The 24,780-nt window shown below is 42.9% G+C and overlaps 2 protein-coding genes across 5 annotated transcripts; both read left to right on the forward strand.

Moving 5' to 3' along the window:
• The first annotated feature begins 303 nt into the window (after positions 1-303).
• Positions 304-18,959, forward strand: megf8 (multiple EGF-like-domains 8). 2 transcript variants are annotated; one of them, XM_026317023.1, is made up of 44 exons: positions 304-675; positions 1,395-1,584; positions 1,702-1,865; positions 1,947-2,156; positions 2,270-2,450; positions 2,733-2,821; positions 3,044-3,257; positions 3,388-3,571; positions 3,851-3,996; positions 4,092-4,202; positions 4,363-4,514; positions 4,688-4,789; positions 4,957-5,104; positions 5,482-5,645; positions 6,042-6,245; positions 6,607-6,804; positions 6,958-7,215; positions 7,326-7,444; positions 7,560-7,691; positions 7,895-8,008; positions 8,163-8,246; positions 8,632-8,871; positions 9,007-9,191; positions 9,359-9,572; positions 9,700-9,949; positions 10,069-10,201; positions 10,358-10,605; positions 10,803-10,913; positions 11,019-11,137; positions 11,233-11,470; positions 11,569-11,740; positions 11,910-12,073; positions 12,200-12,335; positions 12,422-12,653; positions 12,763-12,889; positions 12,979-13,189; positions 13,427-13,641; positions 13,734-13,929; positions 14,062-14,230; positions 14,356-14,548; positions 14,628-14,798; positions 14,915-15,045; positions 15,398-15,530; positions 15,774-18,959. In XM_026317023.1, exons 1-44 carry the CDS (start codon positions 646-648, stop codon positions 17,259-17,261), a joined length of 8,670 nt encoding a protein of 2,889 aa, XP_026172808.1. In that variant the 5' UTR covers positions 304-645; the 3' UTR covers positions 17,262-18,959. The 2 variants fall into 2 exon arrangements, with proteins under 2 accessions (XP_026172808.1, XP_026172809.1); XM_026317024.1 differs by having other exon boundaries at positions 12,991-13,189.
• A 798-nt stretch (positions 18,960-19,757) lies between these two features.
• Positions 19,758-22,893, forward strand: LOC113136832 (gastrula zinc finger protein XlCGF57.1). 3 transcript variants are annotated; one of them, XM_026317919.1, is made up of 3 exons: positions 19,758-19,893; positions 20,157-20,620; positions 21,200-22,893. In XM_026317919.1, the coding sequence occupies exons 2-3, from the start codon at positions 20,191-20,193 to the stop codon at positions 22,582-22,584; spliced, it is 1,815 nt and encodes a 604-aa protein (XP_026173704.1). In that variant the 5' UTR covers positions 19,758-19,893; positions 20,157-20,190; the 3' UTR covers positions 22,585-22,893. The 3 variants fall into 3 exon arrangements, with proteins under 3 accessions (XP_026173704.1, XP_026173706.1, XP_026173705.1); XM_026317921.1 differs by having other exon boundaries at positions 20,157-20,590; XM_026317920.1 differs by lacking the exon at positions 19,758-19,893 and adding an exon at positions 19,905-20,075.
• Positions 22,894-24,780: the final 1,887 nt, after the last annotated feature.

Consider the following 24,780-nt stretch of genomic DNA (forward strand, 5'->3'; position numbering starts at 1 on the left):
TATATATATTATAATATAAAAAAACAGGTTCAGGTGAGGAAGTAAAGTGAAAATAACATTACCTGACTGCAACTCAATACTCAATTAGAATAACATTATAAATCAATATGGCTTGCTATTTGGATGACAGCACAAAGAAGGAGAGAGAAGGATACAGAGGGAGGAATGTTACATTCTGCTGAGTGGCCGCCACACTATCCACAGCACACTATCCAGACGTTTAAACGATGTTTCTGCTCTCCGCTGGATGGCAGTGCAGGGTTATGCCACTCGCGGCGCTGTCTTTTGTGTTGGCAACCACCGGTCCACCACCAAAACAACTGGCATGAACCGCTGGAGCCGCGTCCGTGCTGTGAAACGGCGTCGTTGTTGTTAGTGAGCATCAGTTCCCACTGGTGTAATGTCAGAGTTGATGATGAATTGCTATGAAGAATGACATACCCTGGTAGATCTTGCAGCCATTGACAATTGCGCATCTGGATTGGAACCGCTACCTAGCAGACAAGCTAGCCGAGCGCTGTGCTGTAGCCGCAGCAGTGATTGGGAATTAGCGTTAGTTAGTAGCTAGCTGTCTGCAGCGACCACTCACGGGCGATACGTCGTCCCATCTGGCAGTTAGCATTTAAAGGGTCATTGAAAATGTAAATGACCATGAGGCCAAAGAGACGGGAACTGGTGAGTATGATAGTCTGCAAACTAACCAGCTAACGGACCCAGGCTGTTAACGGTATTCACCTAGCTTAGCCTAGCAACCCCTTACGTTAGCTTTGTTATGATAGCCTCCACGGAGCCGGTTGTTTGTGGCAATGGGTGAAATAAACGCAATTACTAATGTCATGTCGATGTGTAGCGTTGTTAATGTATACCGCGGCGTGTGTGGAAACCGTCATTTGGCGTTAAAATTGCAGTTGTCTAGCTAACTACGTAAGATCTGTGCACGGAGCTAACGCTGCTGTTCACAGGGCTAATAGTTGTTAGCTCCATCCGAATCAGGATTTATTACACTGAGGCTGCCCCTGAAGTGAGCATCAAGCATCTCTATGTCTGTTCAGCTGTGCATTATGAACGGAATAGCACTTTACAGAGGGGTTGCGCATGTTTAAAAAACCAGTCAGCAATATAAGGGTGATGCTAACGGGCCACATTGAGTTGTTTATGGGGCCATAAAGCCATATGAATGTTGGTTTTCCATTAGACATAATCCTTTAATCCTGCTGGTAGAGTTTCTTTGTCTGGTGTGATGGATCAAGTGATGATCCAGCTGAAATTTGGGAGGCTGGTCCATGTATTTGTTGTAAGATGGTGCTGCACATTTCTGGTAAAGCACGTCCAGGGTTATCTATTAGGAGACAGACCAAATGATACTCTATATATGTTTGCTTCCTATTGCACAGGCGGCGCCAGTGATGGCCTCCCTCCTCCCTGTCTCCTTTATCCTTGTGGTTTTGTTGTTGGCTAAGATGCCTGTGTGCCAGGCAGGGGACTGTAAGGGCCACAGGCAGGTGTTGAGGGGGCCACCAGGCTATGTCACAGATGGACCTGGAAACTACTCTGTCAATGGGAACTGCGAGTGGCTTATCAAAGGTATTATGACCGTTACCTTGTGTCAAAGACAGGAAGGTTGATGACTAAAAGGGTATTTAAAGGTATGAGTTTAAAACTAATCTCATCGATATTTACCATGTTTTTTATATCTTTCAGCTCCAAGCAACAGTCACCGCATTGTCTTGAATTTCACCTTCATGGACACAGAGTGTACCTATGATTACCTGTTTGTTTATGATGGAGACTCCTACCAGAGCCCTCTGCTAGCCAGTCTGAGTGGCAACACTCTGCCTCAACCCATTGAAGCCAAGTCTGGCAAGGTTAGCTGTTAAGAGATGATGATAAAATGATTAAGCATTACGGGTATGGCACGTCTCTTTTATTTATTGTCCTTGCTCCAGATGCTACTCCATCTCTTCAGCGATGCCAATTACAACCTTCTGGGCTTCAATGCAACTTACACCTTCTCTTTGTGCCCTGGAGCCTGTGGCGGTCATGGCCGCTGTGATTCCTCGACATCAAAGTGCTATTGCCATCAGGGTTGGGGAGGAGCAGCTTGTACCACCCCCCTGTGCTCCCAGTCTTGTTCTGTCAATGGCCAATGTGACAAGGTACCAACACACAGAGCAAATAGTCTGCAAGCAAAGTGTGTGTCATTTGTACAGTTTCTTGAAACATGGATTATTGGCTCTAAATTATTCTTGTTCTGCATGTTCTGTCTCAGAAAGGAGAGCGCTGTCTGTGTAATGCCAGCTTTGTGGGTCACAGCTGCCAGCTTGGTCTCCATGATGACAACGGAGCGGGGCAATGGTGGCGCGTGAGTGATGGAAACCCCTACACTCCTCCCAGGACAGGTTCTGCTGGCGTATACCTGTCCTCCGCTGGAGCAATGTACCTATTTGGAGGTGAGAATGACATGCTCTTATTTTCCACTGGTGTTATTTTTTTTTTAAAATATTGTAACATTAAACTATCTTATGGTACCTTTTTGCACATTTGTTGTAATTTAATAGTCTTTCATTCTCCAGATTTGTTGTAGTCTAACTTGTAAAACTGACACCAAGGGTCAGAGTTTAGTAATTGTTTTAGTGCCTTACTTAACCTTTACTCATCTCTATAGTATCTGATATGCTTTTATCGATGAATGACTGTGGTATATATTTGAGTATTATTTCTTTTGCCCACAGGGTTTGATCTGAACAGAGCTCTTGGTGACTTGATCAAATACAATTTCACATCAAGCCAGTGGGAAAGCAGGTCTTATGGTCACTCTCCTGTAAGTAGTCTGTGGATACACAAACCACAATCCCCCCTTTTTTTTTATGCCTCCTCTTGCATCGTATTTATTGACTTATGTGCATGAAAATAACGGGGTTACTATTTTTCTTCTCACATATGCAATATACATAGTAATTGTAGATATTGGCACTCTAATTTACTATGTTAAATTTCTTTGTTTACGTTTTTTATGCACTTTTTGGTTATGCTATATTGTCAGGTGGCTCGTCATTCCCACACAGCAGTAGAATGGATGGGTAATATGGTTATCTTTGGAGGAGAGCTAGCCAGTGGCTACCTGGCCAGTGATGTCTGGATGTACCGGCCATCCCAAGATGATTGGCAACAGCTTGGCTTCTCAAATTCACGTGGCGCTCCTAAACTGGCCAATCATGCTGCAGCTGTAGTAGACAGTGATCTATATGTATTTGGTGGTGGGTTTCATATTATATTGTTGTCTTTCACTCTGTGTTTGGATTCATAAGTTTATTCCTTGAAAAATAAATAATACTTAAGCAGCTTAAGCTTTTTTCATCATCTTTGTTCTTTCGCTTTACTTTCCAGGTCGCACTGAGGAGGATATGTTTTCTTCTTCTCTGTATCGGTTTGATCTGCATGGCTCTGGGCGGTGGGAGACCATTCATCCTACTGGTGGGAAGCCCCCAGCCACTGCTGGCCACTCCATGGTATTCCACAGTCCATCCAGGACACTGTTGGTCTATGGGGGCCACAGGCCGACCACTGCCAGGTATATACCCTGTTATTGGCAAATTGGACACAGTAACTGAAGAGTGTGAGCCAATGAGGACTGCAATGTGTTGTCAACATTTTGTACACACTTTTGTATTTGTGGTTGTCAGCAATAAAGGGGAACAGTTTTGCTGCCTAGTTTTGGAGTGTATCAAACTTTGTAGACTTGTATATAAGATAAAAATAGAAATAAACATGGTCGAGATTAAGGCAAGTAACTGAAAAATATATAGTATATTTGTAGATATTTAACACATTTTTGGTGTATTTATCTAAGATTTAGTGTGAGGGTGAACAACACTGACGTGTTCCACGTGGACAAGCGGTTTTGGACATCTTTCCGTTCACGTTTCCCAGCAACTGGTCCCAGAGAGAGAGCTTTTCACTCAGCTACTGTCATTGGAAACTATATGGTGGTCTATGGTGAGCATTGAGAAATTCAGCAGAGATGATACAGTTTAGTGAGTGCAGTCCTTTGTTTATTTGCCTCCTTTTTTTCCTCTGTCTTCCTCTTCTAGGGGGGAATGTACATATTCACTACCAGGAGGAGAAGTGCTATGATGAGGAGATCTTCTTTTACCATCTGGGCTGTCATCAGTGGGTGTCTGCTGGGGAGAGATGGTCACTCAGTGAGTTCTTGTAGACTTTGTCTTCTCTCTCAACTCTCACACGCCAGGATGCTCTGTCTACTTTTTTTAATAACTAGTTTCCATATTACTCTTACTTGTGCACCTACTGTATACATACAGCGCCTACAAAACTTTTTTTTTTGTTTGTTTTTTTCCAAAGATGGAGATGCCGTGCGGGGTCGTTACTCGCATGTTGCTGCTGTGATGGAAGGGCGAGTGCTGCTGGTTGCTGGGGGTTACAGTGGTGTTGCCCTCGGAGATCTTGTGGCCTATAAAGTTCCACTTTTTGTCAGTAGCGATCAAGGTGACAGGGTGAGTGATAGTTTCATAATATGAAAACAAGCCATATCATTGGAAAAACTGACAAATTTCCCTAAGCTGTGTAAGGGCTGATGAGACAAAGGATGTACACATTGTGTTGGACAAGAGCAGCCAGGTACAACTAAATTGATATGTGTGTGTGTGTGTGTGTGTTGTCTTACCAGGATGCTGTTTGTGCTGAGGCGCTAGATGAAAGTATGTGCCTTAAGAACCCAGAGTGCAGCTGGTGTGAAGGCCGTTGTCGAGAGTACCAGCCCACTAATCTGGTAACACCTTTATCTCCATGACATTGCGTTTACTGTCTCTGACTGATTCAAGTAGTAAAAGGGTATTATGATTATATTGATTCAGAACATTCTTTCTTCTTTCATGTGTCAGTATGAAACTGTCAGGATTACCAATATAATGATAGAGCCCTCTTTTCTGTTGACAGTGCGGCAGTACTGGCTGCCTGGGCCTGGCTCGCTTCCTGTCTGACTGTCAGTCCTGTCTGGTGTTCAGTGGCACTCCAGCTTCTCTGGCCCGTGCCCCCGGTGATTTTGGCTGGTGTGTTCAGAATGAGTCCTGCCTACCAGTGTCAGGTGAGACCCAGGGAGGGAGGAAGGAGGGCTGAAGAGAAGGGCTATGCTGCAGACCGGAAAAAAAGATGTTGGGAGTTGACATGGGAGGGACTAGACTCATGTTGGGCGTGTTTCAAAGATGGAGCACAGTGACTTGACTACACCTAGCTGAGATTGGGCAGGTTACTCAGACCATGATTTGACTTGCCTGTCCAGTGGTCTATTTCTCTTGGTGCAGTGAGGTCATGTCTTTTTACTCCTTTTGAACACGTCACACAAAAGTCTCAGATCACACCCTTCTCAGTACAGTAGTACACTTTAGGAAACTGCTGTATTATAAGATTTTAAGAGGTCAGATGTGTTTTTTGTGTGCTGACCTCTCCCTCTCGGTCTCACAGAGCGAAGTGCGTGCCGTGTGGACCAGATCTCAGGGGCGTACGGTTGGTGGGGGGAGCGTACCCGTTTCCTAACCTCCCTCCACTCCTGTCGCACCGAGAACTATGTCCCGGGACTGCACCTGCTCACCTTCCAGCACCCCCGCAACGACTCCCAGCCTGACAAGGTATGGAGTCCAAATCTCAAGTGCTAACTGTACTAATTGTGGTTGTTAACTACTTCCTTCTCTGCTAATACTTATCCCTCCTTCCTTCCTCCAACATTGTTTTGACATTAAGCTCCACTGCAGTTCTCCGAGTTGAATATTATCGTTGTTCCTCCTAAATAGCTAATTTTTCTCCTTTGTGCTTTTTGCTTTTTAACCTCTTACATACAATGCTCACTTTTCTCTTCTTTTTCCCCCTTTTCTCTGTCTGTTTTGCAATGTGCTCATAGAGAAGATTCCTTTTTCAAGTACTTTGTCAAACTTGTGGAGCAGTTTGTAGAGAACAGTGCTTCTGTTGATGTGTTTCCACTTCCATCCATCCTCCATTATCCTCCATCCTCCTCACCCCTTCGCCAGGTGTCCATCCTCCGCAGCACCACCATCATCCTTAGTCCCACCACAGAAATGGACGTAGCACTACAGTTCAAGGGCTTTATCCACCCTCTATGGGGGGCCCCTCCACCTGCGCCCGCTCCCACTGAGACTGTGTCCATGTGGGCCCGTATCCAGAGGCTCCACTTTGAGGCTCGCATGGCATCAGGGCCCAACTCCAGTCAAATGGTGAGACAAAATGCATGTCAAAATTTCAAGTTGTGTTTTTAATTAATTAAATGATTAACAAATTGCTCATCTATGGATTAGTTGTTGAAGGTTACATTTTGTAATATATTTTATAGTATACCTAATTTTTGTATATCTAGTGTAGCCTGGATTGGGTTATTTTACATGACTAAATGTCATTCTTTTGACAATTTTGCTGCTAGTGAAACTGTCTGGAAAAGTATCACAATGCATAATTCTAGAATCAAAAAGGGCTTTTTGACAAATATAAGCTGTGATAATAATAATAAATGACCAAAAGTTGTTTTGTTTTTTTTTAAATGTGTTACCATTTCACTAAACTCCTCTCCACTTCTTGCAGGAGGTGGTGGGACACTGGGCAGCCCAGCAGGAGAAGGAGTTGAAGCTGCTGACTCGCAATGATGGAAGTAGACTGTTCTCTAACCTGACCAGGGGCAACCATTACCTTGTTCAGGCTGAGGGTTACCTTAACAACTCCGGCTCAGGACAGACCAGTGAAATGGCCCTGACCTGGAACAGAACATTACCAGGAGGAAGTGTGAGTACTGCTGTAGTTCGAAATTTAACTTCTATAAGCAGTTAAAAACTTAAGTTGGTGGTCATTGCACATTTACATTTCAGATATGTTTTTTATACTGTGAGTCAAGTCTGAACCTTTATATTTCTTTTCCATATTTTTTTCTTCATCTAGGAGATCTCATTCTTGTTCTTGGAGCCGTACCGCTCAGGTTCCTGTGCAGGTTACATGTCTTGTCTAGCCTGTCTGTCAGACCAGTCATGTGGCTGGTGTCCATCTTTGTCCCGTTGCCTCCTGCGGGATGGCACAGACCTGGAGCTCTGCCCCGAGAGAGAGGTGGAAGGCAAAGGAGAAGGTCAGCGCCATCTGCTGTTGGCGCCTCAACACTGCACCTTGTGTGAAGAGTACAGAGACTGCTCTGCTTGTACTCAGGTACAACACGATGGCAGTGCGACATATTTTAACACAGAGTATCACTATGATTCTACGATATAGCCTATAGCTGTATTTATGGCTCATGAAACAATAACTCTGGCCCACAGGACCCTTATTGTGAGTGGCAGATAAACTCGAGCAAGAAAGGCGACTACCAGTGCAGTCGTCGAGGAAGACTAGACGGATCTATACGTGATCCAAGGGGCTGTCCAAAAGTCTGCAACCAGTGAGCTGAAAAACTATATTTTAACAGCAGTAATTACAGATCATACATGTTTTCAGCAAGGACCCACATCTCACCCTCCTCTTCCCTTCTCCGGTCATCTTTTTGTCTTGCAAAGGAGAAAGACATGTGGTGAGTGTCTCTCTAACTCCAGCCAGTGTGCATGGTGTGAGTCAGCCCAGGCCTGCTTCTATTTTGCTGCCTACCTCACAAAATACCCCTATGGAGAGTGTAGGGACTGGTACGACAGGTAAAATAAGAACATCTTTGTTTTATTTTTAGCTGAAATGTGTTGCACATGATAACCATTTACAGTTGCACAAATAATTTCCTATTATTGTAAAAACTAACTCAATTTTAAAAATGTAGGAATTTTATGTTTTGGCACTTAGTGAGTTGAAATTATTCTTATATCAATGATCTCATATTTGCACTCTATTCTCCAACCCTCAGTGTTCATTCAGTTCCGCAGTGTAAGCAGTGTTCAGCTTTAAGCACATGCACAGACTGCCTGCGAACGTTCCAGTGTGGCTGGTGTGGTGACTACAACAATCCCACAATTGGAAAGTAAGTAGGCAAATATATACACAGTTTACAAAAAGAGTACAACCACACCACTCAATTGAAATTTTAATGAATAAATCATTTTTATTTTCAACTCCTCAATATGTTTTTCACCTTTTTTTTTTTTAATATTTATTCCTCGTTTACATCTCCTCAGATGTTTGAGAGGGGACTGGGCAGGAATGGATGACCCTTTGGCTTATAACTGCAGTCTGGCTGTAGCTGAAGCACGGGCTGCAAAGTACGATATCTCTTATTACACAATTGTGGCATGATACAGTAAGCTGTATATAAGCATATGACTTTGTTTTTTAGCATTTATAATAATGTTCTAAATTTCGCATGCGGAGTGTTTCCCAAAAGATCCGAATTTATTTGTCATATTTTAGACCTTGAAATGAGAAGAAATCCTGAAATTGTTTGCAATCCAGTCACTCCAAGATAAATAAGAAAATTGCATTTAAAATGAAAACAGTGATTACTTTGTAAAGGTTCCTCTTTACACAAAGTACTTTTTTTCCTAACTCTTGTAATAAACATTTTCACTGTAATGGCTAGGCTTTACTTTTTGAAACCATCACATACCTTAGTTTAGCATCTTCCATCTCTTTTTCCTGCTCCTTCAGCCCTGAGCCCCAGACCTCGGCCCCGCCCCGACCACTGGAAATGGAGATAGAGCTGGAGCACTTGGATGACGAAGAACAAGATGCAATTTGGTCCTATCCCACTTGCCCTGATGTGGAGGAATGCAGATTAGGACTCCACAACTGCCACCCCTTTGCCACCTGCATAAACACTCCTACCTCCTACGAGTGTCACTGTGAGAGAGGATACACAGGGGATGGCACGCTGCACTGCAACCAGACGTAAGTCTTCACCTAAAGAGTCATCTTTAAACTCTCCTAACCTAAAATCCTCTTCAACATTCCCATTTAGTCATCAAGATGGCGTTTGTAAATCCAGAACAAAGGATATTTATTTCATTTCATTTTCATTCACAGATGCTACAATGAGTGTCGTAAGGGTCAATGTAGCGGCAGCCCACGGTTTGAGTGTGAATGTTCCCTGGGATGGACATCCGACCCTGCAACTCTGGTTCTGAGTGGGGTTGAATGTGATGTTGATTGTGGGTGCAATTTCCACTCCACCTGTATTACCGCCCCAGGGATCTGTGATGAATGCCAGGGTAAGACCTAAATAAATCAGTTTTAGCAGCTTATTTCCAAATGTCTATGCACACTTAATTGCAATCTAGAGACACCAGTTTATCCACTGCTCCACCATGCCACCGCCAAAATCACACTCACAATTCATGAAACTGAAACTGCATTGGGTAATTTCTTGGGTTTTCAGACTGGACTACAGGGCCACACTGTGAGCACTGCCGCCCGGGGAGCTTTGGTTCAGCTCTAGCTGATGGTGGAGGCTGTGTTCCTTGTGAGTGTAATGGCCACGGTGACCCTCTACGAGGCTATTGTCACAATCAGACAGGCCAGTGCTACTGCACCCACAACACTCAGGGACCACACTGTGAGTCCTGCCTGCCTGGTTATTACGGAGACCCTAGGTAAGGAGTGGGAGTTATAAGATACAGATAAAAGCTGTGAAAACTGTTGAAACATCTGGTTACTTTTTATATGTTCAGATTGTTTTAACATGTCTTGTCTATCCTGATGTCTTTTTATTATCAATAGGAACAATGGCACATGCTACCGCCAGTGCCAAGGCCGCTCTGTGCTGCTGTCCTCCACCTCCTCCACCTCCTCCTCCACCATGCCTCTCTCCTCTTCTCTCGGATGGCGAAGTGGCACAGAGGGAAAAGGAGGACTTTCTCATTGCCTGTGGGTCCTGTCTGTGAATGACAAACTAGAACCATGTCTGCCCAAAGCTCTATGTCCCCCCATAGCCCTCACGCTACACCCAGACTCCCATACATATTGTAAAGTGAGTACAAACATGCCGTGATCATACAAACAAATGCACATTAGCTGTGCTGTAACATCAAAAATGGTCAGTTTTTTCTTTACTCTTGTCATTACATTCACTTTTGTTTTGTTTTGCAGAGCTCATATGTCTATGTCTTTGATGGACTTCCTCGTTTTCTGGGCAATGGGGTGGTACATTCAGACCACAACCTAATTGGAGCATTTTGTGGCACCACAAGGACTCAACCTATCACAGTGGAGGCTACGTCAGGTATCCTTCAAATTTGGCACCTAAATTTCTGGCACCAGCTTCAGTGTCACATTCACTGAAAACACTTTAGCTATAACTATGTATTTACCATGAATGACTTATAGTAAGTAAAGTGTAGTCACTTTTACAGTGTTGTATTTTCTCTTTAATCACCAGGTGTGATCTCAGTCTACTTTGAGGCAAACGTCTCTTCAAATAAACCTCAAGGTTTCAATGCATCCTTTTGGGTTCGGCGATGTCACCAGGCCTCTGACGGTGAAGAGGGCTCATCTTTATGTCAAGGTGGAGCTCAGTGCCAAGGGGGACTCTGCCAGTGCCCTCAAGGATTTGGGGGACCACACTGTGACCGGCCCATGTGTCCTCAGGATTGCGGAGTAGCAGAAGGAAGAGGAACCTGTAATATAGTAAGAGATGTGACAATTGAGATGAACAATTTTGTATTTGTTTTTGCATTAATTTCTGTTGCTCTTGTGAACAGGAATAATTTAATTCTAATTTTAAATCAGATTTGCAAGAAATTCTTGTTTGAATTTTCATATACAAAAAAATTAGAGAACAATTATTCCTGCATTGCTAACCAATAATATTTTGTTGGTCTCAGTCTTTGGGAGTGTGTGTGTGCTCTACCAACTGGGCTGGCTCTGACTGCTCTATTCCTCGGGATTCCAACAGCCTGGTCTGGGAAACACTGCTGGACACACAGCTGACTGTGGTAGGGGCAGAACATAAAACTGTAGAAAGATGCTTTAAACGGTCCATCTTATGAATTTTACACTCCTCAAACAAACTCACATTCAAATGCACTATTGCCCAACAGAACCAGGCCCATAGGTTCCTCCACAGGATGGGCCACACTCTGGTGTCTGGACCACAGGGCAACCTCTGGATGTATGGGGGCCTCTCTCTGTCAGAGGGCATTCTGGGAAATGTGTATAGGTAGGAGCATGTAATTTGAGACTGTTACAAGTAGTATTAATTAATTATTGTTCTCTTATCTGTATAATAATGAATTTTGTCTCTTCTTCATTTAGATACTCTGTGTTGGAGCACCGTTGGACCCAGATGTTGACAAGCTCTGCGGAGGAAGGCTTGACTCCTAACGCTCGCTATCACCATGCAGCTGCTCTGCTGACCACTCATGAGTCTGGCTCTGGAAGCCATGGGGCCAGTCACAACTTCATGTTGGTGGTGGGTGGTGTCACACAAAATGGTGTTACCATGGATACCTGGAGTCTCAATCTCAGCAGTTTAGTCTGGAGAGAACACAAGGTTGGTATTAGACTTGGACTGGAAATTATCTGAAAATGTGTTCTTCTTTTTTTTTTTAAACCTCTAACAAATTAGAATTTCCTTCCACCCCATGACAGAGCTTCGTGCTGCCACCAGTGGCAGGCCACACTCTGACTGTACGGAAAGACTCCTCCGTACTGTTAATTGGTGGTTATTCTCCAGAGAACGGCTTCAACCACCACCTGCTGGAGTTCAGCCCTCATTCTGGAAACTGGACCATTGCCCCTCACACTGGCACACCACCTACAGGTTTTTGAATTCTTTTGCTGTAAATCACTGACTGATGCAAAAGAAGTTTATTTTAGTCTGCCCCACAGAGAAATTCAGTATTACATTTTGAAAATGTGTAAAAATAGACAATACAAAGACACATGTAGCAAACCTTGAACCTGTTTGCCTTATATCTTCTTTAAATTAGGTTTATATGGCCACTCAGCCATCTACCATGAGCAGACTGATGCGATCTATGTCTTTGGAGGCTACCGCTTTCATGTGGAGACTGTAGAGCCTTCAGGCGAGCTCTATAGTCTGTACTACCCCAACCTTACGTGGTCTCTGCTGGTCCCCTCACAGGGTAACAAGGTAAGAGACCAACCAAGTGTCTTTGCCTCTCTTACAGGTGCTGTATTAGACCAAACTATGCATTTGTCAGTACACTGCATGAAGTTAACCTATATGTTCATGCTGTGTCATCTCTTGGCTCTGCAGCCGCTCTCGCGTTTCTTCCACGCCGCAGCCCTGATCAAAGACACCATGGTCATTGTTGGAGGGAGAACAGAGGCAGAAGACTACAGTAACTCGGTGTCTCTGTACCAGATCAACTGCAACACTTGGATACAACCAGGTGACTGTCTTGATTCCTTTCTACATCGGAATGGTCAAAATATCTTACCATAACAAAACGTAACCATTTTTCCCCTACCTTTTCAGTCTCGGTTATAGGAGAGCCAGTTAATCGATCAGTGTCTCTTGCCATGACAAACTGGGGCGGCCGTCTCTTCCTGTCAGGAGGCTTCAATGGTGTCACATTGGGCAGAGTCCTAACCTTAACTGTGCCCTCTGACCCCTGTGCCCTACTTCCTACGCAAGAGGCCTGCAACACCACCACAGGCAGCTGCGCCTGGTGTAGGGGAACCTGTGTATCTTCTGATACTGCAGAGAGGTACTTGGCATTTGGCTGAAAGAAACTAGAGCACATTCCGTTGTTAAATGTGAAATTATGTGCAGCGTCTTGGCAATGTTCGCCCTTCTGACAATTCTCTCTCTATCAGAATGGGCTGCCTCACTGGCCAGTCTCCCTGTTCTCCGACCCCTCGTCAGCCAGATCAGTGTCGCAGACTGAAGACCTGCAGCGAATGCCTCGCCCGACACCCTAAGACATTCTCAAACCCTTTACAGGTGAGATACATCACCCCTCATGTCATACCTTTAGGACAAAGAGAGGCAGCAACTGTGAACTAAAGTCTGTTGTACACTGAATTTCACAGCATACTTTACAGTGTAAATGGTGCACAAACTGTCCAGAGGGGGCCTGTATCAGCAGCTCTGTTAGCTGTACGTCTGAACATGACTGTCGGATCAACCAGAGGGAGATTTTCCTGTCCAGCAATTGCACTGAGACAAGCTGTGAGGCTTCTGACTGCCCCAAGTGTACGGCTTCTGGAAAATGCATGTGGACTCGCCAGTTCAAACGCACAGGTAAGGGGAGTGTTGAAAATCTTCAGTCCATAGCTGAACAGAGATAAGATGTTCAAAAAAAAAAAAACACTAGAAGTTTGGGATAGTGTAATTATGGTCCCAAGTATCATATGGATGAGTTATTATTTTGAATGGCTCAAATAAAAGAGCCCTGTAAGCTTTAGCTGAATTTTGTTAATTATATTTAGGACATTTTCAAGATGTTTCCACTAATAAACAGTGTTGCTATTCCTTCAGGTGAGACGAGGCGCATCCTGAGTGTGAACCCCACCTATGACTGGACGTGTTTCAGCTACGCCCTGCTCAATGTTTCGCCGATGCAGGTGGAGTCTTCTCCTCCTCTGCCGTGCCCTCCACCTTGCCACAGTCTCCATAACTGCAGCCTCTGTCTGGGCTCCAGAGGCTCTGATGGAGGCTGGCAGCACTGTGTGTGGAGCATGGCTCTGCAGCAGGTAAAACTGTCCTGCTTAAGCTTTACAGATTATTTGTGTGGTTATTTACTTTAAAGCATAAAGCTAAACCAAACTCTCTCCCCTTTCTCCAGTGCATGAGCCCATCTTTCATACCCCTCCGATGTGAGGCAGGTCAGTGTGGTCGTCTGCTCTCTGGGGGGGACTCTTGCTCTCCACAGTGCTCCCAGCTTACCCAATGTTCCCAGTGCATTGCAAGGCCTCAGTGTGGCTGGTGTGCTACTCAGGGTGGCAATGGGGCTGGACACTGCCTACAAGGAGGACTTGATGGTGAGAATTTTTTTTTATTTTTCTGTTGATTTAGTCAAAAAGAGCTGATGATTGAGTGTAACCAGGTCAGTGTTAGATTATTCTCTCAATATATTTCTTCTTTTCTACTCACTTTCATCCATTCTTTCACAGGTGTAAGTGAGGGTGTTTGCCCCCTTAGAAACAGCAGTTGGTCTTTCCTCTACTGTCCAGAAGAGGATGAGTGTGCCAATGGCCATCACCATTGCAACAGCACCCAGGACTGCCACAATCTACCCCAGGGATACCACTGTACCTGCAAACAGGGTTACATACTCAGCAGGTAAGATTAGGGTGTAGCTTTTATGCCTCAGGAGTATTCAAATATAATTATGAGATACTTTATTGCCTGTCATAGTAAATGCAATGGTTCTCCCCAGTGGTCCTCTACTTTGGTTTGCTTTTCAGTGTTTCTGGTCAGTGTGAGCCAGTGTGTGCACAAGGCTGTGTGAACGGGACGTGTGTGTCCCCAGGAGTTTGCCAGTGTCACTTTGGCTTTGTGGGGGACAACTGCTCCTCTCAGTGCAGCTGCAACAAACACAGCAACTGTGCTGGTGTTAACAAACCAGATGTTTGTCTTGAGTGCCACAATAACACCATAGTAAGTGCTTGCAATAATACACCTTCATATACTGTTTTTCAACATTTCGTACATTAATTTTACCTTCCTTGATTTCTAGGGTAAACACTGTGAGAAATGTAAGCCATTGTTTGTGGGCTCCGCCAAGGGGGGCGGCACCTGTCGCCCATGTCGGGAATTTTGCAGGGGAAACAGTGCTGTGTGTTTGTCCAGGGATGAACATAAGAAGGCTCTTGAAAACCCACAGCGCTTCTCTCTGGACCCCAACAGTGTAAGTGTCTGAAATAATGTTGATTATATAATAAAAAATAAGTAAATTTAATTTTTTTTTTTTTTTCTCAGACAATCTCTTTTGTAGCTTCATTGCTTTTTTTTTTCTTTTATCAGATTCAGAACTGGGTGTCTGAGGGTCCCACAGAAGAGAATGCCGTCTGTGTGAATTGCCAGAACAACAGTGTTGGGGATAAGTGTGAGAGCTGCCTCAGTGGCTACTTCCTGCTGCAGGGAAAGTGTGAGAAGTGAGTAAAGTTTATTGCTCAGTCAGTGGATTCACATGCTGTCACAAACTTTGTTGTAAAAACTGTATATATTTATATATAATTAAACATTTAAAGTGTTTTAAAGCACTGTATATTAAGACTGTGTTCACAGTTGATGTCATTCTGGGTATACACAATGTCATCATGCAATGCATTTTGTATTATTAAATGTTTCATCTTTTATTTTACCATGCCAAAGACATGTGGCCATCCCGCCACAAAAATGGTAGTGATGAGATGGAAATTTTCATATAAGAAGAAGATATATTTAGAATTTTCTTCTTTGTTCAGATTTTCTTTTAGTGATTGGATTTTCTCCACTTCATTGCAGGTGTCAGTGTAATGGCCATGCAGACACATGTAATGAACATGATGGCACAGGTTGCCCCTGCCAAAACAACACAGAGACCTCCTCCTGTCTGAGCAGCCCTCAGAGTGACCGGAAAGACTGCTACAGGCAACAGGTTCACACGATTGAGATTACTTCAGATATGGGAGAAGGGAGAATTTAATAGTATTATAATATTTTTATTAATATTATATAATATATAATTTTTTATTATATTTCTGCACACAAATGTGTCCTTTGATTTTCTTTGTCTATGTTTTAAAAGCAAAATTAAAAATTGAGAAAAAGGTTAAAAGGACATTATTATCTTCATTACTTGGTTTTACTCAAATTGTATTTGTTCTGTGCTTCTATTCAGTGCGCCAAGTGCAAAGACTCCTTTAATGGCACACCGGTGAATGGGCGTCAGTGCTACCGTCAGTTCAACGTTGACACCGAGTGCTGCTTTGACCCCACATCTCAGACCAACTGCTTCCATGATCCCACCATTCGCAACCTGCCCAAAGGACGCACCGTATTCTTTGCTGCCCAGCCAAAGTTCACAAACGTGGACATTAGGGTCACCATTGATGTTACCTTTGGTGAGGTGGAGGTGTATGTGTCCAACTCTCATGACACTTTCATTGTGGATGTGGACCGGTACACAGGGATTCACACCATCAAGATTGAGGAGGAATCAGTAACTCGAGGGACAACCATGGATAAGGATTCACCTCCATCCCCTATAAAGGTCTTTGCCAATGCTTCATCCAGTCTCGGGGGTCCCGTGCTCTCTCATAGTCCATTGCAGCTACAAGCAAAGTCCCCAGGGGCAGAAAGAGAAATTAGGGAGGAGCGGGCCGAAGGACTCATCACCTACATCACTGTGTGGAAACCACAGACAGTGCTGATTGTCCGTGGCGTTCGAGATCGTGTGGTCATCACCTTCCCGCACGAGGTGCACTCTCTGAAATCCAGCCGTTTCTACATTGCTCTGAGAGGTGTGGGAACTGGCGAGAGACAGGGAGAGTCCCAGGGCCTACTGTTTCTGCGACAGGACCAAGCACACATAGATCTTTTTGTCTTCTTCTCTGTTTTCTTCTCCTGCTTTTTCCTCTTCCTGTCTGTCTGCGTCCTCCTGTGGAAGGTTAAACAGTTCCTGGACTTCCGTCGGGAGCAGCGTCGCCACATTCAAGAGATGACAAAGATGGCTTCAAGACCCTTTGCTAAACTCACCATATACCTCGAGCCAGAGGAGCCTCAGCTCATCTACCTGCCTTCAACTGGTGGAGGTGTGGGTGGCAGCACTGTATCACTTGCTCATGCCCGCACAAGCAAGTTAGGAGTGGTGGTGGGCCAGAGGGGCAGGGCAGGGGCTGTCTCCTACAAACATGACCCAGGCTCTGGACCCACAGGCCACCACCATCATCACCTCACCCTGGGCGGAGGGGGCAACAGTGGGCAGCACCTCCCATTGCACTACCTGAACACCCACCACTATGCCAGCACCACCACTGGCACCCCGGCCTCACATCACCATCCATCAACATACAGTGGCTACCAGCACTTTTGTCGCGCTGACCCCTTCCTCTCTCAGCTCATGGGCTTTTCCTATTCCTCCTTTAAAATAGGGCCCATCACTCTAGAGCCCACGGATGATGGCATGGCTGGGGTGGCCACTGTCCTCTTCCAGTTACCCGGAGGAGTCTTGGCTCCAAATCGTGCCTGTCTGGGCTCTGCACTGGTTACTTTGCGTCAGAACCTGCAAGAATACTGTGGCCATGGTAATGGAGGGGGGCACCCAGGGGCGGGAGCAGGACGAAAGGGGCTGCTAGGGCATCAGCACCTGACCACTATGGCCATGTAGGAAAACAAATAAAAAATATACATAAAATACACAAAGATAAAAAATATGGGATAAGTCTGTAAATGTTTGATATACAATAAATTAATTTTTTGAAAGAAACATAGCTACAAAGTCCAAAAGGAAGAGTTAAGTCAGAGTCCGTTATGTGAGCATTTCGAACAGAGTTGTACATACACTGTATAATGAATTATTGTCTCCTATTGTATTATGTATTGCTATACTGCATTTCAGTGCTTCACATGACCAAGCCAGCTGTCTCTATAATGCACTACAGCAGCTATACGTATCAACAAAACAATGTTGCATCCTGTCTGTGATTACTAAAGGAGTATGAGCACACTCGACAGTCAATCTTAGAAATGAACTGTAGCTCAACCGTTGTTACTTTTCTTCTCATTGACCAACAGATGTTCAGAAACACATCTGCTCACTTTGGAACCCGTATGTGCTTTATGCTTTATCGAAAACCTGACAATCAAAATAGCTGTTGCGAACAAAAGACTTTTTAAAGTGGTTCGGCATAATGTGCAATATTTTGATTGTCAGCTCAGCGCAGATGAAAAAAGTTAAAGTTGCTTGTGAGATGGTTTCAATATCATAGTCAATATAAGTGGTCTCTAATTGTAACCCAGTATGTGGCAGGCTTCTAAGCTATGATGTTTATGTTAAACTGACAAAATTAGTATGTTTTTTGCATATTCATTCACCCGCTCTGTTACATTGTTTGATTTTCTGCTCATCTGCCTTCACTTCTTGCCTTGTCTGTGAGTCAACTGGCTGACACTTAATACTTGTGTTAATGAAAATGTGTGGTGAAGCTCCTGCAGGACATAATAGCAGCATCTTTTACATTTTGTTTCATGAATTGCGTTCGTTAAAAAAATGAAGGATAATGTTTCAGTTGTCTTCAGTTGTTAACACTATGGTAATTTAACACAACAACTCGTCCATTAAGTGAAGAAATTTCGTGTTTTGGAAATATTGGTTACATTTTGTTGACATGAAATGTTGGTGGTGTTTGGCTAGTTTTACTGGCCTGTTTTTTTTTTTTTCAGGCAACTTGCCTGTCTAAATGATTGTATTAGCCATCCATAGCTAAAATATGATATTAAAAAAACTTTGTTTGTGGGGAAAAAGACGATGAAGAATGTTGAAATATTAATGACAAAGGAAATAGTTTCATTTAAAGATTCTCCGGGTGAGAGGTTTTGGGGTAACTTGACAGGATTTTTATTTGCAATGAATTGCTTGTTCACTGTTTGGTGTTAACATTTTTTTTGTTTTGTTTTTTCTCTTTGATTTCCTTTTTTGCACTGCATGGAGGCAATGAGCCCCATTATTCACATGGATGCTGCCCTGCCTCAGATGGCACACAGTGTCAAGGATGACCTCAGAATGGTGCTACTGGCTTCTTATCAACTGACAAAAATCATGAGAGCTTTTGTCATGAAATACTCAAAGCATAGTTAAACTAAAACAAACCTAAACTAAATAAATACTGTCACTAATTATAGCAGCCATCCACAAATAAGCATTAATAATTATTTGTCTTGCATCTGTGTATTTTTTTTACATATTTTTGTATATAACTTTTGTTGCATTTGTTTTTTGTTGTCAAAGAAGGGAACAGTGTTGTACAGAAAACTGCGTGAAAATTCTCTGTTCAGAGTTGGCTGAAATAAACTCTGTGAAACATAACTGTGTGTGTGTTTTTTTTAATCCGACCTATATATACCGTTTATTCATTTAATAAGACAGTACTAAAATCCTTGTCTTGTTGAGGACTTGAGACCTGGTAAATACATGTTTAAAACTGGAATGATAACTAAAATAATGCTTCTAATAATGTAAATGTCAAATGCAAGTAGTAATTTATAGCTAAATACCCAATATGTATGTGCACAAATTTAAAATGTAAGCAATTATTTGTGAGATCAGAATTTTGAATTTATATGATATTAAATCTTACCAATCTGATATTTAGAAAAAATATAGAACTTAAATAAACTAAATCGTCAATATTCTATATAGTATTTAGTATCAAGACTCTGACTTTAAATCTGTTTACTACTTAATAGCTCCTAAAATAGAAGTGTTATGGTTGTTTTGCTTTTTAAATAAATAGTATATTATCACTATGAAATAGGGTGATTACAGTGAGCAATAAAGTGCTATAGATTTCATGTGATTGTGGTGTCACATTTGTATATATCTACGTCTAATTGTGATGAACAATTAAACCACTGTACCATTAAAAAGTATTTATTGATAATGTTACCTAAGTAAGAGTATTACCAGTAAAGTGTAGTGAAAAATATTAAAAGGAAAACTACTCGATGCAATACAATGTGAGTTATGTACAATGTTTTATAAGCTATACTTTACACTGATGCTATTGCAATTTAAATATGGTAAACGAGTGGAACAGGTTTTCTGAAAACATTGAATTTTTGCTGCTTCACTTTTGGGGGATGGAAACAGGTCATCGTTGCTCCGCGCTGATTGGCCAGAATCGGAGGAAGTGTTGATCTCTTCCTGTGTTATTGTCACTACCCCGTAATGCAACGTTAGCCAGTTAGTAAAACACAGGGTCAGTATTTAAAGGCACCTTTAGCTGGACTGCGTCATTTTGGTGAGTCCTTTCTTTATAGCGGACAGTAGCTAAATGTCACTGAAAAGTGCAGTAAATGAGCCACAGAGCTAGCGCTGCTGCTAGGCTAATGCTATCGTTACTGTCGCTTAGCGGTGATGCTCCGTTAGATTATACAGACGACAATAATGTAAAAGGATTAACTAAAGCTTGATTTTCCTCAGGTACTGCGTAACGTCACGTCGCTTTGTGTGCAGCTGCCGTTACCTTGCAGTGTATCTGTAATATGTTCTTCTGATCCACAGCACACTAAAGAGACAAGGTCCTGATGGTGACACCATGAAGGATCCAGCCAAGAGTAAATATTTGCTGAAAAAAGCACACAGAGGAGAGAGACAGCACGATGTGGACATAGTTAAAAGTGAAAATGAATCAGAGCCAACTCATGAATTAAAGGAAGACTCCAGTGAGACTAACACTAATGGTGATGGACTTAACATCCAAATCAAGGAGGAACCACATTGTCAGGAGATCAGTGAATGGCAGGATGGAGATTCGGGCTGTACAGACACTAAACCTGACACTGGGACACTGGGACACATAAAGGACGAGTGCGACTGCGACCATCAGCCAGAATATGAATTCACCAAAGCCGCTGTCAAGGAGGAGTCAGAGTCCTGGATTAAACAGGACAGAGCTGATGAAGAGGAGGCAGCTCATTCAGGCAACACCCAGGGAGGTAATGGAGAGGGAGAGGAGGTCTGCACAGGTAGAAGCAAGTAGATTATAACAAAAAACACCTCCCAATCCCTGGGAATTACTTGCTGTTTGTGCTTGTTTGTGCATGTTCTCTGGCATTGTATCAGATTTGTCCAGTGTGGCATGTTATCAGATGTATCCATCTTAAAAAGCCTATACACAAAGTACGTTGTCCTATGTGTAACAGAACTCTGCAGATGGTCAGTATTTTGTCATTTGTGGAACTGCATTTGTAATGAATTTGTCACTTTATGTGGTACACTTGTTTACTTTATTAACACCTCCAAGTTTACCCAGTATATTTTATCATGGACAAATACACTTGCTGTATTGTATTTGTATTTACCTTGTTAGATACATCTCAATGTCAGCCGTGTAGAAACCTGTGTAGAACACATGCACAACCTCATTTTTGTCATATGTATCAAATGAGCCTAAAATGTGCATCGCTCATATTTTCACTACCCTTATATTGTTTCTTCTAACATTAGATCAGTAAATATTAAATTAGGAGTAACTTGAAAATAAAATAATCAATGATTCCCATTTTTAATGCACTCTGCTTTCTGTGTTTTCTCCTCCCTCTCAGAGTCGTCCTCTGAGTTCTTTCCATGTCCTCACTGCACTGTCTCCTTTACCGACTTGGACTTCTTGGAGAAGCATGTCAAATGGGTTCATCAGAAACAGTATCTTGCCAAACTAAGAAAATGCCTCTCTAGCGGCACACTGAACCTCATCCCCAAACACACCTGCACAGTCTGTAGCAGCACCTTTAACTCTAAAGTACACCTAAGGGTTCACATACGTGAAGCCCACCCGTCTGCTCCTCCACGCAGGCTCCATCCTTGTCCAACCTGTGCACGTAGTTTCCAGTACCTGAAGAATCTGAAGAATCACTGTCAGCGTTGGCACAACATGTCTGTGCTTACCAGAGGAGGTCATCTCAGCTGTGCCGACTGTGGGAAGAGTTTCATAGCTACCTGGGGTCAAGGGCCTCATTTGTGTCATAAACCCAATAGTACAGAACCTGAGGACAAACCAATCTGTCTGGATACTGGTGTGCAGTGCCCAGAATGTGGCAAGAAGGTGCGCACACCTCAAAGCCTGGATGATCACATGCGCACCCACACTGGTGACCGACCGTTTGTCTGCAAGGATTGTGGCAGGAGATTCGTGGAGCGCAGCGGTTGGCGTCAACACATGAAAATACACACAGGGGAGAAGCCGTACAAATGCCAGGTGTGTGAGAAGGCCTTTTTAAGATCTCACCACCTCAAGTGCCACTTAACCACACACTCTGGCAAGAAAGAATATTCTTGCTCTGAATGTGGAAAGCAGTTTGGATTCAAGTCAAGTCTGGATCTCCACCTGAGAACACATTCTAGTGAGAAACCGTTCCACTGCAATGTGTGTGGAAAGAACTTTAACACCAAGAGAAACCTCAGGGTTCACACCAAACTCCACACTAACGAAAAAGCTCACCAGTGTGGGGACTGTGGGCTGAAAATTGGAGATCTTGGGGCTTTGAAAATACACCTGCGGACACACACTGGTGAAAGGCCTTACCACTGCACAGTCTGCGGCAATAGGTTCATTCGCCTTGCACATTTACGAAACCACCAACGCACCCACACAGGTGAGCGACCCTACAAATGCAATGAATGCGACAAGAGTTTCACTCAGTCCGGAGACCTCGTGAAGCATAAGAGGATACACTCTGGGGAAAAGCCCTTTGAATGTCCAGACTGCCACCGCCGCTACACTTCCTCTGGCGATCTGGGCAAGCACAGGAGGAGTCACACTAACCTGCGTCCCTACACGTGTCAAGAATGTGGAAAAAGCTTTCGCTTATCAGGCCATTTGAAAACTCACATGTTAACCCACACGGGTGAGAAGCCATATTCCTGCCCCAAATGCCTCCGCAGATTTGCTCGCTCTCACCATCTTTCCGGGCATCTGGCTAAATGTCGCTGAGCTTTCTTGACAAAAATGTAAGTAAGCAAGTGTCAGTGTTAAAATGGTAATTGTGGGAGCTGTCTACTACTAGATTTTCTAATGAATGTGTTAAAGTAGAAACCCATAATTGTAAATAACAATATGAATTTTCCATCCTTTGACTCAAAGGACTATTCTAACTTGTTACAAAAAATGAATTGAAAAAGACTTGTGTTGCATGGAACTTTTTTACAGTTCTCTCCCAGGACGTGTATGATTTATGATCAGGTCTAAAACGGTTTCGCAGAACACTAGACGGAGCCTTGAGAATTTAGTACGAGGCGGACTTCAGCGGGATGTGCAGATAATAATTGTTTTTTTCATTAATCAGTGCTGTAATACCTGTGTAAATTAAATAAATTATTTGAAGATTGCATGAACACTGTGTGTGATGCTGCTGTGTGTGAAGTCACAGGGAGAGGTATTTTTTGCACTAAAGCATTTAACAGTTTCTTAGACTATTATGATGTTTTCAGTTTGGCTGTTTAATCCAACTAACAGCCCCAAAACCCAGACAAAGCTTATTCATTAAACATTCATAATCAACATGGATGAGCAGCGAATTCTCTCATCTGAGAAGCTGAAACAAGATAATAATTAGAAATTTAGTTAAACAACTTATTGTCAAAATAGTCTGTAATTTATGTTCTGTTACCATGTATATATACAGATATACCAGTAATAACCATAACCTAGAAGGCTGTTTGAAAACTCCAGACTAACACTATTTGAACTCTGAATTAAACATATTCTGTATGTGATAATTGGATATTTCTTTCTCCCAATACAACAAATGTTCTTCATGAACATTAAAATCATGATGTCACAATAGCACATTCAGAGAAAAATGTCATGCATTTTCATTTCTGGGATTGTGGTAAAATAAAGGCACAGGTTGTCTCTTTCATGAGAGATCTTATGGATGAAAACACAATTTGGGTGTTTTTACCAACAGTTTGCTAAGAAAATATCTGCATTGTATGTCTGTGTATATATGGGAAAGAAGTTTCACTAAATATCTCCAGATATTTCAGTGGCCTGATAATGAAGATATTTAACATTAAACCATTTCCAAAGCTGCGTCTCTGGTTTGGGATCAAAACAAACATGGCAGTCCAACCTGGACCGGAAGCTGACCCGCACCTTTGGAAAAAGTATAAAAAACATTTTTGTCGTGCAGGGGACGGAGTATTTGTTCATCCAGGTGGTCAGAGAAGTCTTGGAGGATTCTGAAAGTACAATGAGAACAGTGGTAAGTGTTTGTTAAGCGACTCCGGCTTTTTCTAAATGTCTTGAATAGAAACTGATACTTGGGCTAGCTTAACTCTGTAATGTAGCCATGCTAATACACGAGGGACTGTTGCTAACAGCTAGCTAACAGGAGAATGTCATTAAATTAGCCGTCAGCACTTTAACAACATAACATTAACTAGTCAGCTCTAGTCAGGTCGAAAACGTGGAGCTTTCTGTGTCCGGGGCTTAAATTCCCCCTAAAAGTGTAGGCACAGTGAAAGTTAGCTTAACCTCTGCTCTGTAAACTGTTCAATGGACGTCAATAGTCTTTACTTTCATTAAATATAGTCCTCATTGGTGTTAAAAGTTTTTAAAAAGTTCTACAAAATTATAAGATAGCTAAGGAAAAACTAAAAATAAACAAGTCTCTACATACACTTAATATTACACATGAAACATAAAGCTCCTGTGGTTATTATCTCTGTCCAAAATCAGTTTGAGGAGTATTCAATGCGGTTCTGGCTTGTGTGCAGAAACTTTTTTTAAATGTGTTTGTCTGAGCTCAGCAGGTCAAACAAACAGTGGGAAAGGCTCCTAATAAGACAAGAAAAACCTGGATTTGTCCCACAGCAGGGACATTTACATTGTCACAGAAAATTGTCACAAAATGAAAAAACAAGATATTTACACATATTATACACAAGTGAAAACAGATCATATTGCACTCCGTTATATTGTATATTCACTGACAGCTGCCAGGGTCTCATGCAGCAGGTGAGAGTCATTCTCCAGCAGGAATGTTCACTTGGCCAATATCCTACTGGTCTCCCACCACCTGCACTGGGTCAAGGGTACTTCCCAGTACAGAGCTGGCCCTCTTGGAGTGACCCCTGCTGTTGTAGACCATACTGCTCCTACTAGCTTACCATCATACTTATTATA

This window comes from Mastacembelus armatus, chromosome 16, assembly GCF_900324485.2.
Source record: "Mastacembelus armatus chromosome 16, fMasArm1.2, whole genome shotgun sequence".
Classification (NCBI taxonomy): domain Eukaryota; kingdom Metazoa; phylum Chordata; class Actinopteri; order Synbranchiformes; family Mastacembelidae; genus Mastacembelus; species Mastacembelus armatus.